Here is a 17,887-nt window from a genome sequence, read left to right as displayed (position 1 = left end):
CCAGTTCAGTGCCACTTCTTTTCGTATAATTAGCAGCTCACTCTATCACTTCTCATCTTGACCACACAAACCAGCGCTTTATAAAACACCATTCTACCCCCCACCAAAAAACAAAGAAAAAACTCTGTAGAGATAAGGTCATCAGTAAAACGCTCAACTATCACAGAACCAAGACATGGCTTTTATTTCAAAACTAAGTTTGGTAGGTCAAAATTTAATCTCAATCCTTCTTAATTTACTTTAAATCAAAACTCACACTCCCAAAGGGAAAAGACAGCGCTAATTAATGCAAACATTAATCTATTTAGCAAGATCAAACAAAGAATGACTAGCTTTCACACGTTCACTTAATTTCAAATGCCTAAATTTTAACCTGATTTCCAAGCCCTCCATACTTAGTTTACAAAAACCAAAGCGTTTTAACGTAGTTTTACTACGCTGCAGCCCTAGTTTCCAGGGAGTCAGGTAAAGGTGGGCAACTTTCACCACTTACAAGCCTGTGCTCTTGCCTTTCATTCCTTTCGTCCTCCAAATCCCTGACCCCAAGCCACACCCCCTTCTCTTTGATATTCAACTTTTCCTATTCCATCAATCTATAAACACATTCAAATCTCTCCCACCCCATCCGCACTGTGTGACAGCTCTGAAGGAACCCATTCAATCTTTTTTCTTCATATAAACTATTAGAAAGAGTAGTCTAATCAGCAAAATTAAAAGGCAACCGACGGAATGGGAGAAGATACTGGCAAACAACATAACCAATAAAGGGTTAGTATCCAAAATCTAAAAAGAACTTATCAAACTCAACACCCAAAAAACAAATAATCCAGTGAAGAAATGGGCAAAAGACATGAAAAGACACTTCTCCAAAGAAGACATCCAGATGGCCAACCGACAGGTGAAAAACTGCTCAACATCACTCATCATCAGGGAAATACAAATCAAGACCACAAGGAGATACCACCTCACATCTGTCAGAATGGCTCACATGAACAACTCAGGCAACAACAGACGTTGGCGAGGATGCGGAGAGAGAGGATCTCTTTTGCATTGCTGGTGGGAATGCAAACTGGTGCAACCACTCTGGAGAACAGTATGGTGGTTCCTCAAAAAATTAAAAATAGAACTACTTTACTATTTAGCAATTGCACTACTAGGTATTTATTCAAGGGACACATTTTTGCTGTTTCGAAGAGACACATGCACCCCAATGGTTATAGCAGCACTATCAACAACAGCCAAAGTATGAAAAGAACCCCAATGTCCATCGATGGATGAATGGATAAAGAAGATGTGGCATATATATATACATATATATATATATATATATATATATATACACACACACACACACACACACACACACAATGGAGTATTACTCGGCAATCAAAAAGAATGAAATCCTGCCATATGCAACTATGTGGATGGAACCAGAGGGTATTATGTTAAGTGAAATCAGTCAGAGAAAGAAAATATCCTACAACTTCACTCATATGAGGACTTTAAGATACAAAACAGATGAACATAAGGGAAGGGAAGCAAAAATAATATAAAAACAGTGAGGGAGACAAAAAGAGAAGAGACTCTTAAATATGGAGAACAAACAGAGGGTTGCTGGAGGGGGTGTGGGCTAAATGGGAAAGGGGCGCTAAGGAATCTACTCCTGAAATCATTGTTGCACCATATGCTAACTAATTGGGATGTAAATTTTAAAAATAAAACATTAATTACATAAAAATAAAATTTCTTTGAAACTTGAAAAAGAGAGAGTAGTCTGCACTTGCACTCTGCTTCTTAAATATAGAGATGACGTGAATACAAGAACAGGCTTGAGTCGGGAGGCATAGACTAAAACGTATTGAAGCGGTGATAACAACAAGAGTGTGGTACTGGTACAAAAATAGATTAAAAGGTCAGGGGAACAGAAGACAGAGCCTAAAAACAGAACCATGTATAAAAAATATTTAAAAGAATAGCCTCTTCAACCAAGGGTGCTGGGACAATTGGGCATCTACATACAAGAGAATGAAGTTGAACCCCTACCTCTACCATAAAAATTAACTCCAAGTGGATTAATGAGCTAAATGTAAGTGCTAAAACCATAAAACTCTTAGAAAAAAACATAGGGGTACATCTCCATGACCCTGAATTTGGCAATGCACTCCTAGATATCATGCCCAAAGCACACGCAACAAAAGAAATAAATATGTAAATTGGACTTCATCAAAATTAAAAGCTTTTTTTAAAGTTTATTTCTTATTTTTTTGAGAGTGAGCGAGGGAGAGGCAGAGAAAGGAGAGAGAATCCCAAGCAGGCTCTGTGCTGTCAGCATGGAGTCCAACGTGGGGCTCAAACTCACGCACCATGTAATCATGAGCTGAACCGAAATCAAGAGTCAGACGCTTAACTAAGCCACCGAGGTGTCCCCAGAATTAAAAACTTGTGCAATTAACATTACCAAGAAAGTGAAAAGACAATCTACAGAAGGAGAGAAAATGCAAATCATGCATCTGATAAGGGTCTAGTATCCGAAACACATAAAGAACTCTTACAACTCAACAGCCAACAACCCAATTTAAAAATTCAAAGCACCTAAACATTTTTCCAAAGAAGATACGCAAATACCCAATAAGCACATGAAAAGATGCTCAGCATCATTAGTCATTAGGAAATGTAAATCAAAACCACAATGAGACCATGCTTCATACCAACCAGGATTTGGCTGTAATAATTGGGGGTGGGGTGGGGGGCTATACTATTTTTTTAATTAAAGATACTAATAAGTGTTGGCAAAGATGTGGAGAAACTGGAACCTTCATACACTGCCAGGAGGAATATAAAATGGTTCAGCTACCCTGGAAAATGGTTTACCAATTTCTCAAAAAGTCAAACAAAAAATTACCAAAGGACCCAGGAGTTCTACTAGGTATGTACCCAGAAGAGCTGAAAACAGGAATTCAATACATTCACAGGAGCACTATTTGCAATAGACAAAAGGTGGAGACAACCCAAATACCCATCGATGGATGAATGGATTTGCAGGTTGTGGTATACACACACAGTGGAAATTATTTGGGGGGGGGGGGGGGAACTACAAATACCTACTACCACATATACGAACCTTGAAAACATGATGATAAGTAAAAGAAGTCAGATGCAAAAGACCACATACTGTAGGATTCCACACAAGCTAAATGTCCAGAAAAGGCAAATCTCTAGGGGCAGAAAGCAGAGTAGTGTTGGTTGGGGCTCAGTGCAAAGACTGACTGCCACCACTTATAAGGGATCTTGTCAGGGTGATGGAAAGGTCCCAAAATTGACTAGGTGAGGACTGTACAACTCGGTAAATTTATTAGAAGTCACTGAACTGTACACCTTAAATGGGTGAATTTTAGGGACGCGTGGGTGGCTCAGTCGGTTAAGTGACCGACTTCAGCTCAGGTCATAATCTCACAGTTTATGGGTTTGAGTCCCATGTCAGGCTCTGTGCTGACAGCTCAGAGCCTGGAGCCTGCTTTGGATTCTGTGTCTCCCCCTCTCTCTGCCCCTCTCCCTGACTTGCGTTCTCTCTCTTTCTCAAAAATAAACATTAAAAATTTTTTAAAATAGAAATAAAAAGTGGGGCGCCTGGGTGGCTCAGTCGGTTAAGCGTCCGACTTCGGCTCAGGTCATGATCTCGCAGTTCGCGAGTTCAAGCCCCGCATCAGGCTCTGTGCTGATGGCTCAGAGCCTGGAGCCTGTTTCAGATTCTGTGTCTTCCTCTCTCCCTGACCCTCCCCCGTTCATGCTCTGTCTCCATCTGTCTCAAAAATAAACGTTAAAAAAATTTTTTTTTTAATAGAAATAAAAAGTAAGTGGGTAAATCTAATGGGATATAAATTGTGTCTCGATAGAGCTGTTAGAGAAAAATAAGGTTTTCAGTTAGTCTTTCTGTTTTGGAACCCTAGCATCTGGGATTCTTGCTTCCCCACTCTGCCATCAGATGCCTGTTTTTCATTGGCACTTTCTGTGCAGTCCAACAGAAGTAGAAAACCTAGCACATGCAGCACACAATGAGGGCCCCAAACCAAATTCTAAACCAATGGTCAGCCTATCGTATATTGAATTAAAGGTCTAATGTTAATAAAGTCTCAATTACAAGATTATTTATGTGATATTGTCCAATCAGATGTGTACATATGTACTATCACATACCCAACGAAGCGTTCACAGGAATTGCTCTGGGTACAAAGCTCAAGCTATGGGATAAATATTGTCCATATAAGGCTACCCTGAAGCTTGCCAAAAAATTAAAGGTGGAGACAGTTTATGCTGAAATTATTAGTTCTTCAAAAAGGGAGGAGGGGCACCTCGGGGGCTCAATCGGTTAAGCGCCAGACCCTTGATCTTGACTCCGGCTGAGTGGGGCTCTGTCTGCCCCTCCTCAGCTCACACATGTTCTCTCAAAATAAATAAGCATTTTTTGAAAAAAGGGAGGAAACGGTAATTTTGTCTCTAAACCAAGGAAACCAGATTTGAAATGTTCATCCCTGGTGGCCCAGAACATCAAGCCGTGTCACCAGCCTGGAAAACCTCAGGCAAAGAGGCTACATCTAAAAAAGGCGATGTACCTGTGCCTGGCTTCTGCTTAAGCTGGAAGAATGGGACAGGTCTCCCGCTCAAGACCCAGAGCTCTTCCCGCACCTGCCTTCCGCCCACACCCGCAAGCAACACTCCCCAAGAACCTGGCCTAGAGGGCGCCGTGGGCCTGTCCTCATTCCTGCCTCCAAGTGTGAACCAGGCCCCGTCTGAAGCAGACTGGATACAGCTGTACAACATCTGGCCTTCTCCTTCCCGTTCACAAACATCTGAGAGGTGGATGCTCGAGGAATGTGCGTTCACTGGGGGGTGGGGAGGCAGGGGAGCGCTATTTTGGGGCAAAGCAGGGTGGAATCCATGTGGTTTTTATCTCGCAGTCCAGGAAGGACGGTAGGGTCAACAGTCTGGCCTGGAAAGCCCACCGGAGATTCCTTCAGCTCCTCCATGGCTGAGGTTCTAGGAACCTTCTAGTCTTCTCTTGACATTTCAGGCTGAGTTGTCAGGCTTTATAACACAATTCCAAACTCTGATTCGCAGTCGGGATCTCCAAGTAAAGGCAATGGGTCGTCTCGAACGTTACGAGAACATGTCAGTTCCCACGCAGCACGAGCTGCCCACACACGGCAAGCGGACATTGGAGGGTCCCTGAGCCTGGTTAGCACATGGGTGTGCCCTCACTCTCCCCTAAACCCAGGGAATGACAGGACAGGCTTTAAAACAAAACCAATCACTAACTGCCTGGAAAAGTAGAAATTGTTACAAAACACAAAGCAGATAGGAACAGAGCAAAGGAGAAACATGTGAGGAAACACTGCTGTAAAGTTAGCGTCTTAAAGGAGTCCCAAACCTGGAGTCAGTGGATATACTATGTGCAAATGGTTTAAAAATAAAAAGTCGAACAGGACAGAAAGGCTCCTAATGAAAAACACATGACCATCTGAGTAGATGGGAAAATACCATTTGATAAAATTCAGCAGCCTCTTCTTATTTAAAAAAAAAAAAAAAAAAAATCCAGTAAACTAAGCAAAGAAGCTTTCTGAACCTCACTGAAGGATCTCTGGCAGAAAGGGCCGACAACCATCAGACCTGGAAGCACTCCCACTCAAGACGGGACCAGTGAGGGGCGCCTGGGTGGCGCAGTCGGTTGAGCGTCCGACTTCAGCCAGGTCACGATCTCGCGGTCCGTGAGTTCGAGCCCCGCGTCGGGCTCTGGGCTGATGGCTCAGAGCCTGGAGCCTGTTTCCGGTTCTGTGTCTCCCTCTCTCTCTGCCCCTCCCCCATTTATGCTCTGTCTCTCTCTGTCCCAAAAATAAATAAAACTTGGGTAAAAAAAATTAAAAAAAAAAAAAAAAAGACGGGACCAGTGAGGATGCCCCCCATCACGGGTCCCGTTCGATGCAAGAAGCTTGGCACGTTTTCCAAGCCCGGGGAGAATCTCGGTTGGGGCTCTGGTTTAGGAAACCGAAGGGAAGCATTTACATCAGCCAGGCTTGTAATAATTAGCGGACCTGTATTCCTCCACCCAAATGGGCCGTCAAATTCTTCGCAGATCTTCTAAGTCAACAAGAGCCTGTGAACTTCGCTGAAAATACCCCGCGGATTTTCAATACAATTTCTCAAGCAGAAAATCCCAGAGTGAATGCAAACTAGTAACCTTGCCGGACCTCAGGTGACGCCAAGCACACAAGTTCTACCTAACTTTCTAGAGAATGCTTCAAGAGCACCGCTCTGTGCTCTGGGCACGTTTCTCTAATCACGAACGCGTGGAAGGCGGGAGGGAGATTCCTGCAACCAACAGATACCTGCTCGGGTCCATCCTGACTGAGGTTCTCCTGTGTACAAACTTTGTTAGTAATGAATGTGAAAATGTGAATGTGAAATAATGAAGCTTTCCCTCACATGGGGTCCCTCCTCACACGTTCAACTCTGCTGACACGAGGCCCCCGAAAGCGCGGTCCAAGAAACTGTCTTCTGGATCCCCCACGTCTGCCTGTGATCTCAACCACGGCCGACCACCTTCTCTCCAGTTGCAAAGAGGCACGTGGAGGACCGCAGGCCACACAGCACATTCACGAGGGAAAAGAGTGTGTCCCTGGCTTGGGGGGACACTTCCCTTTTTACTATACATTTGCTTTAAAGCTTCTACTTTTCCATGTCCATGGGCCAGAAGAACATACTCAACGTGCCCTCTGGCCAGGCTCTGTTCAAAACACTTGGCTCCCAATATGGGGTATTTTGGAGGGAGGGAAGGGGTTGGAAAGAAGTCTTTGTAAGAAAAGAATCAAGTTCTCAAGTTCATGTGGGAGGGTAAGACTCAGGGGTCAGGCCACACTCAAAGAGCTAGGCTGGTAGCAAAGAGGTCCCCCCACCCCCACCCCCACCCGATGACCTTAAAAATAAAAAATGAACGGTTTTAAAGCAAGTGGAGGAGGCGGGAGAACTTCTTGTCTGCAACCAAACCATGCTCAACTTTAACATTTAGCTTTTGGAAATCCGGGCTGTTTCCCTCTGAGAAGTGCCCTCCCACCACCATCCAGATCCACAAAAGGATTCCCTCACCCCCCCGAGAACACTCTATTTTTGAAAATGTAAAATGCACCCTTTCCTTTACACGAGACTTCCTCCTTCCACTCTGTCGTATCTTCCTCTTGCCCTTTATTCCTTCGATGGGAGAAGTACCTAATTTTGTGAGACATCTTCACTGGTAACTGGTGAGGCCCTGAGGACACAGTGACAGGAAAACGGTGCCGAGCGAGCCCCTGCACTCTGAAGGCTCCTGGAGCGCGCACACACAGGACACAGAGGGCCACTGTCTACGCACACATCGACCACACGTTGTCAGAGCAGAGTAACAGATGTTTAACAGCTGTCCAGCAACAGAGTAAAACAGAGGAACAGAAGGTAAAACCTGAATTAGCCAAGGAAAGTGTAGGGAAACCCAAGAAGGAAATACAGTCATTAAAGTCAGGAAGAGCACCCAACTACCCTGCCTTGCTTCTCCCGTGCGCCAGGATCCACAGCCAAATACATAAAAGCAGTTACATCTGAATTTTCTATGTGGTCCAAACAATGATACAACATTTCTACTTTTAAAATGCAGTGTCGCCGTGGGGGTGGAGGGCGCTGGGTGGCTCAGTCGGCTAACGGCTCAGGTTACACTCACTGTTGGTGAGTTCAAGCTCCTCATGGGGCTCCTTCCTGACAGCGCAGACCCTGCTTGGGATTCTCTCTCCCTCTTTCTCTGTGCGCACGCGCTCTCTCTAAATAAACAAACTTAAAAAAAACAAAATAAAGATAAAACACAGTGTCGCCAAGGAAGACCCCCAGAACAGCCAACTGTGGGTCCACGGCCCAACTCCACCCTTGTAAGCCTTGTACAAACTATTTAATCTAGTTAAGCCTCAGTTTCTCACCTGAACCACAGGGGCTCATGGTATGTACCTCAAGGATTCTTTTAACAGTTACAAATGAGCTAATGTTCCAAATGCAAAGCGCCTAGTGCAACATTTGGCACATAGGAGAGGATTAGCAACTGGGAACGCTGTTGCCGCTGTTATTGCTATTACAAGTAATTACTATTAACATCCTTCACCTAGAAACTCACAAGGAGCAGTTTTTCCTTCTTAAAGGGGAGCCTCAGGCACCGAAAGCTAAAAATGCCCATTGTACCCAGGGGGTTAGGAATGACCTTTTGGGGGGTCTCCTTGGATCCATGGAGAGAATCCAATGACTTAGGCAAACAGACCCCTCCCACACACACACACAAAGAGACAGAACTAGTCAAAAATAAGAACTTGGAACCCCAATTCCCCCTCTACTCCATTAGCCACCGGAGTGAAGGAAAGCTGCGTGTCTGGGAAGACAGAAGTCACGACAGAAAGACGGCTCCTCACGCACAGTGCAATTTCCACGGCAGAAGTGTGGTGGCCACAAGGCATGCACACTCGTGCCACGCGGCACCGCACGGCCACTCAGCGCCCACGTGTGGAAACGGAAAGGGCGCGAACATACAGAATCCTGTTTGTTTTGAAAAATGTACATATTCACTCACAGAAAAGCCAAGTTTCACAAACCAAAATGGGACACCGGTGGAATTATAGGTGATTTTAACTCTCCTCTTTGTCATTTTCTAAAAAACATTAAGGCCTTTATTTTTTCAACCAGGGAAAAAAAATAAAAAAAACAAAAACAAAAACAACCCACACGTCTACTCCCATCTAGAACTAAACGATGACTCTGGCTACACAGTTATCGCCCACCATGTCATGGCTCCATCACCTGCTTCCCTCACAGCCTTCCTGGCAGGGTCTCCACGCTCCCCTGCAGGGGCCCCGCGCCTCCTTGGGGTCCTGTACGCCTGCCCCCCTGCCAACTGTACCAACCACACCCTGGACGTGTTTTCATTTACCAAATACGCTGAAGACCTGCTCGGTCGCAGGCTCGGTGCCCCGCAGCAGGGGCGATGCATGGTGAATGAATAAACCATAAAGCTCTGCCCAGCTTAAGCCTTCCATCCAGTAAAATGGAAAGACCGCATTTCCATATACACACGGTTGTTAGTACAAAACACCCCAGAAGTTCTACGAGGGGAAAGAGAGAGTAACAGAGAACTCAGACTGAGGGTTTGGGAAGGCTAATTAATAAGGAGGCAACACTCACGTGTACACCCTGAGGCTGAGGAGGAGGGGTCAGGGAGATGGGGCATCCAGGCGCCGGGAACAGGATGAACCCCAAGACCCAGAGCTCTGCAGGAAGTCAGACACCTGCTCACAGCTCACGCGACGTCCCGACAGCGTCTGTCAGGGAGAGGAGCCCAGCGTGGTCTCCCAAGGAGCTTCACGCAGACGGCCTCTGCAAGCCCCAAAGCAAGGCTTGCTCAGATACCTGGAGCAGACCCATCCCTCAGGTAGTCACTCATTCACGTTAACCATGCTCTCGACACCCGTGTTTCGAATCGGCACGCCCCTTTATCAATTTCAGTAAGAAATACAGCCGCCAAACACAGGTGGTCCTCGAGTGCACACTACTGCACTCTCAAAGAACCGGTCACAGGTACAAGAACACCAGAAATTAACAGGACGGTCTCACTTTCTCCCAAGCGTGGAGCCCACTTCTAACTGGAAAACTGCCACGTGATCAAACCAAGAGGGAGGAGCTCACAGGACAGTTTAAGGGCATAGGGATCCTGGCCTGAGGCCTCCATCTCGCCATATGGATGGCGGCTGAGGGACAACCTAAACCACACTGAGCACATGGCCTGGCCGGGCCTGTGGCTCCAAGTGCCCAGCTTCCTTCGGCTGCGGTCAGTTCTCTGGCTCTCCAGAGGTCCAGACATCTGTGACTTCCCCTGTATCTTTCCAATGATGTCCTTATGCACTTAAACGAGCTACTCACTTGCAGTGATTTGCAACCAAAACCCCCAAGCGGTGGGTCTGCTTCTGGATGTCAACCGTCAGCTGCGGGGTCCGGCCCTCCCGACCCCCTGCCTACCTCCCTGCCACACTACATCTCCGGCCACTCGAGGCCCATGTCCCAGGGTCTCTCCCTTCCCTAGTCCATTCTGTCTCAGTCTCCTGGTACCTCACCCAGGAATCCTCCTCCTTCCCAACTCCCTTAAATATTACTGCTCCCTGAAATCCACTTTCCTCACCCTCCACTGCTCTTGGTTATCCCCACGCTGTGACCATCTCGTTCGTCTCCTAGCTGTCGACTCCTCTGGTATATCCAACTGCCCACCGGACGCCTTCACCAGATGATGCATGGATACATCAACAGGTCCAAAAATTAACCCATCATCTTATCCCCTACACATTGTTCAACTGCATGCCTCGATTCAAGCCTTGCTAATAAACCGCATTAGACACACTGCAGATTTGCTTTGACTTATCCCCAAGAGGTCACCAAATCCTACCAATTCTGCCTCAGTAACAAGTTTGTTCTAATACAGTGTGCCCATCTATACATCTGTAGCCCGGGCTTCTACCCTAGGTCAAAACCTTATCAGTAATCCAGCCTTTATACTACAGAGTTATCTTTCTCCATCACAGGGCCGACAAAGTCACCTCCCTGAGCACAGAGCCCCAGGCAGCAACCTTTGTCAGGTGTAGCGGGAACCTGGTGAGGCAGCACGCACGTGTTCTAGAGGCCACCGAGATCTGGTAACAGGGAGGGTTCTGGGAGCCAGCCCTCTGGTAGCTAGGCAACTATCAGGCCTGTAGGAACCCAGGGCCCTGGGGAAGAAGAAAAAAAACAAAAAACAAAAAACTCAAGTAAGTTCCAGGTTCTGGCTGAGGGTTGCCTTCCTAATAACTCAAAACCCACTTGTCAAATGTGCATCTGGGCCGAGAAGTCTCTAGGAAGGAGGGGGAGACAGACTCTCATTCTTTCCTGGTGGAAGTTCAAGGGAACCTTGGTCCCCAACCCAGGTCTGCTGGCAAGCAAGGATGCCAAAAGCCCCCAAGAGGATGTCACCACAGGTGACTCAGGCTCCACATGGAGGCCCGGATGCTCGAGGCAAGGGCTGGTTTTCCGCACAGCTTGTACGGAAGACTGGAAGCCCCTGGGGACCCAGGGAGCCTGCCAGGCAGGTGTGCTTAGGGAAGAACAACGGAGAACGAGAGTGCTGACCAACGGAGCTGTAACTCTCTGTTCTCACAGCACGTGGCCGAATCCCACTAACCCTTGGGATTTCAGGAATCCTTGGAGTTCTCCGGGGCAATTCCTAGCTCACAAAGAGTCATCCTGAAACAGACAGCGGACTTCTTAATAATCAGGAATGAGAGGGCTGGCAGGATTTGTTGAAAAACGAGGGACGTGGCCCAAGCCGGTGAGGAAGGTCGCCCCATTATCCATGGTTCTTCACCACTTACTCAGAAAAGACCGAGAGCCTCGGACGCATCATTCAAGCATCTCTCATCACATCCTTGGTGAGCTTTCCAACTGGCTCTCCCACCAAACCAGCAGCCACGCCGAATGCTCGCTCCCTGAGTACATCACGCTTCTCCGCCACGTATGTGTCCCCTCCCCACCTGCGGACAACCTCTCACGCTTTACGGCTCCATCACCGCTTGTCCCACGACGTGTGCCCTGATACGGGTCAGAACGGTGTCTTCTTACGGACTTCAGCGTCACCTGCTCTCTGCTTGACAATGGCCTTGCACTTGCCCCGTGCCCCTCGTTTCACGAGCTCTTTCCATCTGCCCCACTACGCTGCTGGAGAGCCACCGTGGGTCATTCCCTAGGTCTCAGAAACCCACCACGGGCTCTTTCTTACACGTGGTAGTCACTTCACAGGCACTACGTTGAAACAAAAAATAAAACGCCACGTGTCAGGAACACAGTAACACAAGAGCTGGTGGCTAATTTACATAGCGTCTTCATCTCAGGAAATCCAGTACGGCCATCAGGCAGACCAGCCCCAATGGGGTGTGAAGCTTCCTGCTTTTTTCCCTCCCCCCTCTGTACCACCAAAAATAAAGCCTCGCATTAAGGAAAACAAGTAAAGGTCGGGATGTACAAATCTACCACTGTTTAAAGCAATTTTGAGATGTCTGTATAGACAAGATTTGCTGTCGCTTAAAAACCAGACCTGCCCAGCCAGCTGAGGGTATCCCTCCACAGGAGAAAATGCCTCCAAGACTAAGAGCCTCGGCAAACCTGACTTCCTGGTACTTTTTGGTGGGGGGAGTGGGAAGGACGGTTTCAGGCCAGCGGGCCAGTTTAACTTTCTTTTTTCAACTAAATACTCTAGGATTACCTCCTAAGCATGAATCCTAAGCTTTGGAATCTTAAACTATGCCACGCCGACACAGACAGGGGTTGAGAAATCCTGGAGATTACACTAATGGCACATAACCATTTCTTCGGATTAACTTGCAGCCTCCGTTCTTCTGACAGTGGTACGACCACCACTGTCTACTGGGAGTGGCACCAAAGAGGACACTGAAACCGAACTCCCCCACTACTGTTCAAAAAAGATGACTCTCTAGGGGGCGCCTGGGTGGCTCGGTCGGTTAAGCATCCGACTCCTGATGTCGGCTCAGGTCACGATCTCACGGTTCATGAGTTCAAGCCCCACGTCAGGCTCTGCGCTAGCTTAGGATTCTCTCTCTCCCTCTCTCCGCCCTTCCCCCACTGGCTGCCCCCTCTCCCTCTAACATTTAAAAGAAACTTTTTAATAAAAAATTTTGAACAAATAAATAAGATTCTCTTTAACACAAACAAAGCTTCATATAAAAGACAGGTTAATCAAAACAGTTGCCTCAAGGACAGTAGTCAAAAAACCAGGACCAGCTTCTGACTACTCTGAGGAGGGGGGAGGGGACACATGACGACACGTTTCTTTGCTCAACAGCGCAGAGCAGGCTTGTGTGCAAGCGGAGGAACACTGGGTGAGAAGCGGCTCAGAAAACTGATCCGAGGAGCCACGGGTGGCACAGGAGCTGCAGGGCCAGCACCCTCCGGTTCCCTTCAGGGAGTGCAGCCTCCACAACCGCCCCCCCCCCCCCAAGGGCAGAGGCTGGAGCTGGGTGGCCTGCCTGGGGGCTGGAGGCACAGGTGGGGCCAGATCCCGCAAGCAGGGCTGCAGGCGCAGTGTGAACTCCAAACGGGCTTCTTCCAAGGACAGCCCACGCCACGTCCCCACGAATGAGGCTCCGGAAGCAGCCTTGGTTGAGGCCGGTAGCCAGAAGCAGCACCCACCTCTCGGCGACCTTGTTCTCTGGTTTCCACTGGAAACACGGTTTTTATTCCCACAGGAGTTCCTGCCACTTAGGAAGTTCCACTTCTGTGTTCTACGCAGGAGCCTGACCACTTACAAACGTAACTCACTTTCTTCCTATACAAAGTCTCCAGACTCAGGCAACCTCCAGGGACAGCAAGAGTGGCCAACCTGAGAGAGAAGGGAGGATTTAGCTCCCCTCCTGATGTTGGTCCTCTGTTGCTAGAACACGGGCCTGCCCGTCGGTCTGGCTGAGATGTTAGCAGTGAGGACCGAGTCGGCTGGGGGCCGACACACCAGGGTTCTCATGCTAACAGAAGAAAATACATCTGAAACATCCGATACAGACTTTATACTTTGTCAAATCCCCTCATTCAAACCTAGGAACACGTCTGCTGAACCTGTTCCCACCAGAATAACAAGAGGCCGCTCATCCATGAAGACTCTGTTGCTTCCTTTTTAAATGAATTGCTTTTTACGTTCATGTCCATGAAAACCGCGCTGTGAATCTTCAAATCTACTTAATTGCTTCATCTGCAACCCAAAGAACAACCCTCAGGCTCCCGTTCAAACCTCATTCCACCTTTCAGGTGGCTGTTCAAACAATTTCCACTGAAGAAATTCTTCTCTTTCAAAAAGAAGAAAAGGACTGAGGGGGGGAAATTGAAGGGCTGAAATGACTACTAACAACGCGACAAAGTTCCGTAAAGACTAATGAAAATAGCATGCTCAGCAAGGAAATTCGAACTAAAGCATGGGGAAGAGCACACTGAGTAAACCAAAGATCAGTTAAGAAGAAAGTGCTTTAGTGACACGATTCTGTGGGACACTCTAATGATGGACACGTGTCATCATCCATCTGGTCAAACCACTGAACGTACGACACCAAGACCGAACCCTGGATGTAGACGATGGGCTTTGGATGATACTGACACGTCACTGCAGGCTCACAGTTTGTAGCAAGGGGACCACTGCCGTGAGGGGTGTCCACACTAGGGGACAGGTGGGGACAGCAAGTAGACTGGAAACCTCTGCACTTTGGGCCCACTGTTGGCATGAACTTAAAAGTGCTCTAAAAAGTAAGGTCTATTTAAAAGTGAGGGCAGGGGAACCAGCCCTTCCTCCCTACTCTCCTCTGTGGTCTCTGTCATCAACCACCATCAACCATGGCAACATGTGAAGCTCGCTCCCCTCTCCCCACTGCCCTTTCTTCTTTGATAAACACATATGCTCCCAGTTTAACCACCATCTTTACTCAATGGCTTCCAAATCCCGATTTTTCCCTGTTATCTCGCTCCTAAGCTCCAAGCCTACATCTCCATATGGAGGGCTCACTAGAATTTCAAAACGATCACTTCCAGAACAGAACTCATGGCTCTCTCCCTTCTCTCTCTCTGCTCCTCTCGGCCCCTCAAAATAAATAAACTTAAAAAAACAAAAAACAAAAAACAGAAGTCACAGGCTAATGCCATTGAGAGACTAAAATCATGAGAATACAGCCTGGAAAGGAGATAAAATTATCACTTGCCAAGGAAATGACCATATCAGTGGAAAACTCAAGAGAACCAGTTGAAATATCCATGTTTCTGGGGCGCCTGGATGGCTCAGTCAGTTAAGTGTCCAACTTTGGCTCAGGTCATGATCTCCAGGTCTGTGAGTTCAAGCCCTGCATCGGGCTCTGTGCTGACAGCTCAGAGCCTGGAGCCTGCTGTGGATTCTGTCTCCCTCTCTCTCTTCCCCTCTCCCACATGTGCGCACACACTCGCACGCTCGCTCTCTCTCTCAAAAATAAATAAACATTAAAAAAAGAAAAAAAGAAAAATCTGTTCCTAAAAACAATAAATCAGGGCACCTAGGTGGCTCAGTCAGTTAAGCGTCCGACTCTTGATAGTGGCTCAGGTAGTGATCCTGCTGTCCTGAGATCATGAGTTCGAGCCCCACATTGGGCTCTGCACTGAGCAGAGCCTGTTTGAGATTCTCTCTCCCCCCTCTCTCTGGACCCCCCCCAATTAGGGAGGTGTAAAAAAATAAATTAGGGGCGCCTGGGTGGCTCAGTCAGTTTGGTGTCGGACTTCGGCTCAGGTCATGATCTCACAGTTTATGAGTTCAAGCCCCGTGTCGGGCTCTGTGCTGACAGCTGGGAGCCTGCTTCAGATTCTATGTCTCCCTCTCTCTCTCTCTCTCTCTCTCTGCCCCTCCCCTGCTCACACTCTCCCCCTCAAAAATAAATAAACATTTAAAAAATTTTTAAATAAAAATAAAACAATTTTATAAGCTAGTCCAGGCGCCCCAAATAATTAGTTACATAATAAACGGAAAAGAGTACTTCAATGGCAACAGCAGAAAGACATTAGATATACATAAATAAATTTAATAGTAAGTGCACAAAAACTTAAGGAAGTGGAAGGAAAACTTGAACATGCCCTTGAACATTAACAGGTTTGATCCAAAGGCATACCATGTTCTTGGATAAAAAGATGCAACATGACAGAGGTCATTCTCCCCAAGGTAATCTATAAATTTAATGCAATCTCAACACACCAGCTGTTTTATTTTCTGTTGGTAGACTAGCAGATTCTAAAGATCCTAAGTTAAAACGAGCAAATAACAGCGGTACCTGGCTGGCTCAGAGTGTGGGGATCTTGATCTCAGGGTTGGGAGTTTGAGCCCCCACGACACTGGGGGTAGAGATTCCTTAAAAATAAAATCTTAAAAAAAAAAAAAGGACAGCCAGGAAAATTCTGAAAAGGAAGAAAAATGTGGGGGATAAGACTAATCCTGATACTAAAATATCATCTGCTGCATAAGGAAAACCGGGAGAGGTACTGGCCTAAAAAGAGACAGACCAAGGGAACAGGAAAGTAAGATCAGTAAAGGCTGAAATCAGATGGAAATTCAGTATATGATAAAGGCAGCAAGATAAAGATCACCTTTTTAATAAATGGTGTTGAGACGATACAGCCTTTAGGGGGAAAAGATACAACTGCATTTATACCTTAACCATACATGAGGATCAACTCCAAATCTCCGGAGATTAACTCTAACACAAAACAGATAACATGGGCAAACTCCTTTATCATCTTGGAATGGGTACGTCCTTCTTAAGCAGGACTCCAAGTTCAGACTCCACCAAAGAACAGAAATGAACACCTTTACATAAAAACCTCTTCCTCACAGCAAGACGAAACAAAAACATCAAGCAAACCAAAAAGTCAGAAGCAAAGTCACAAGAGAAACGGCAAATCGGGAGATAACATTTGCAACCTGTGGGAACTAGTTCCTCTAACTGACCTTCTAGAAGCTGAAAAGACCAAGGGCCCACTAGATAAACCACCAGATGATGAGAAAAGCTAATGAGAACCTGAGAAGCTCCTTCTGACCCATCGGGCTGAAGAAGGCCAGCATCCGCTCTCAACAAGGCGTGGGGTCCAGCAGTCTCCAGCGTGGCTGGTGGGAGGCAAAAATAAAAAAACATCTACCAACATTTCAAATTCATTTTCAACATTCAAATTCATGTGGCCCAGGAATACCTCTTCTGAAAACCCCTCTCTCAGATACATTTGCAAATAAGTGGCATATTCCCAAGGCTACTCACTGCAACATAGTATCAGAGGATCAGAACAACACAAGCGCCCACCAGCAAGGTGTCTGCGGAACAAAGTGGCGCATCCACACAACAGAGTACCAGGCAGCTGCTTAAAGAAAGTGAGAAGACACCGGTCAGAGCGGCTAAAAGGAACAAGTCAGGAAACAACAGATACTAGCGTGGCTGTGGAGAAACGGGAACCCTCTTGCACCGTTGGTGGGAATGCAAACTGGTGCAGCCTCTCTGGAAAACAGTGTGGAGGTTCCTCAAAAAATTAAAAACAGAATTACCCCACGACCCAGCAATAGCACTACTAGGAATTTACCCAAAGGATACAGGAGTGCTGATACACAGGGACACACGTACCCTAGTGTTTATGGCAGCACTTTCAACAATAGCCAAATTATGGGAAGAGCCTAAATGTCCATCAACTGATGAATGGGTAAAGAAGATGTGATTTATAGATACAATGGAATACTACTTGGCAACGAGAAAACGAAATCCTGCCATTTGCAGCAACCTGGATGGAACTGGAAGGTATCATGCTGAGCGAAATAAGTCAGAGAAGGACAGATACCTTATGTGTTCACTCATATGCAGAACTTGAGAAACTTAATGGAAGAACATGGGGGAGGGGGAGGGGAAATAGTTACAAACAGAGAGAGAGGGAGGCAAACTATAAGAGACTCTTAAATACAGAGAACTGAGGGTTGATGGGGGAGTGGGGGAGAGGGGAAAGTGGGTGATGGGCATTGAGGAGGGGACTTGTTGGGATGAGCACTGAGTGTTGTATGTAAGCAAAGAACCACAGGAATCTACCCTGAAACCCAAGAGCACACTTTACACACTGTATGTTAGCCAATTTGACAATAAATTATACTAAACACAAAGAAAGAAAGAAAGAAAGAAAGAAAGAAAGAAAGAAAGAAAGAAAGAAAGAAAGAAAGAAAGAAAGAGAAAGAAAGAGAAAGAAAGAAAATGGAAAAAAAAATCGCAACTGAGGC

General features: G+C 46.7%; 1 protein-coding gene across 1 annotated transcript in view; it reads right to left on the bottom strand.

The window, feature by feature from the left end:
- CYTH3 (cytohesin 3) overlaps window positions 1-16,827 on the bottom strand; it is a 74,232-nt gene extending 57,405 nt beyond the window's left edge. The window contains exon 1 of the mRNA XM_040455849.1: window positions 16,659-16,827. Coding sequence (XP_040311783.1) covers window positions 16,659-16,812 — 154 coding nt within the window. The 5' untranslated portion in view covers window positions 16,813-16,827. The remainder of the gene's footprint in view (window positions 1-16,658) is intronic.
- Window positions 16,828-17,887: the final 1,060 nt, after the last annotated feature.

The sequence above is a fragment of the Herpailurus yagouaroundi genome, unplaced genomic scaffold (assembly GCF_014898765.1).
Source record: "Herpailurus yagouaroundi ecotype Mexico unplaced genomic scaffold, PumYag 216, whole genome shotgun sequence".
NCBI lineage: Eukaryota > Metazoa > Chordata > Mammalia > Carnivora > Felidae > Herpailurus > Herpailurus yagouaroundi.
This window is presented reverse-complemented; position numbering and strand designations above follow the sequence as displayed.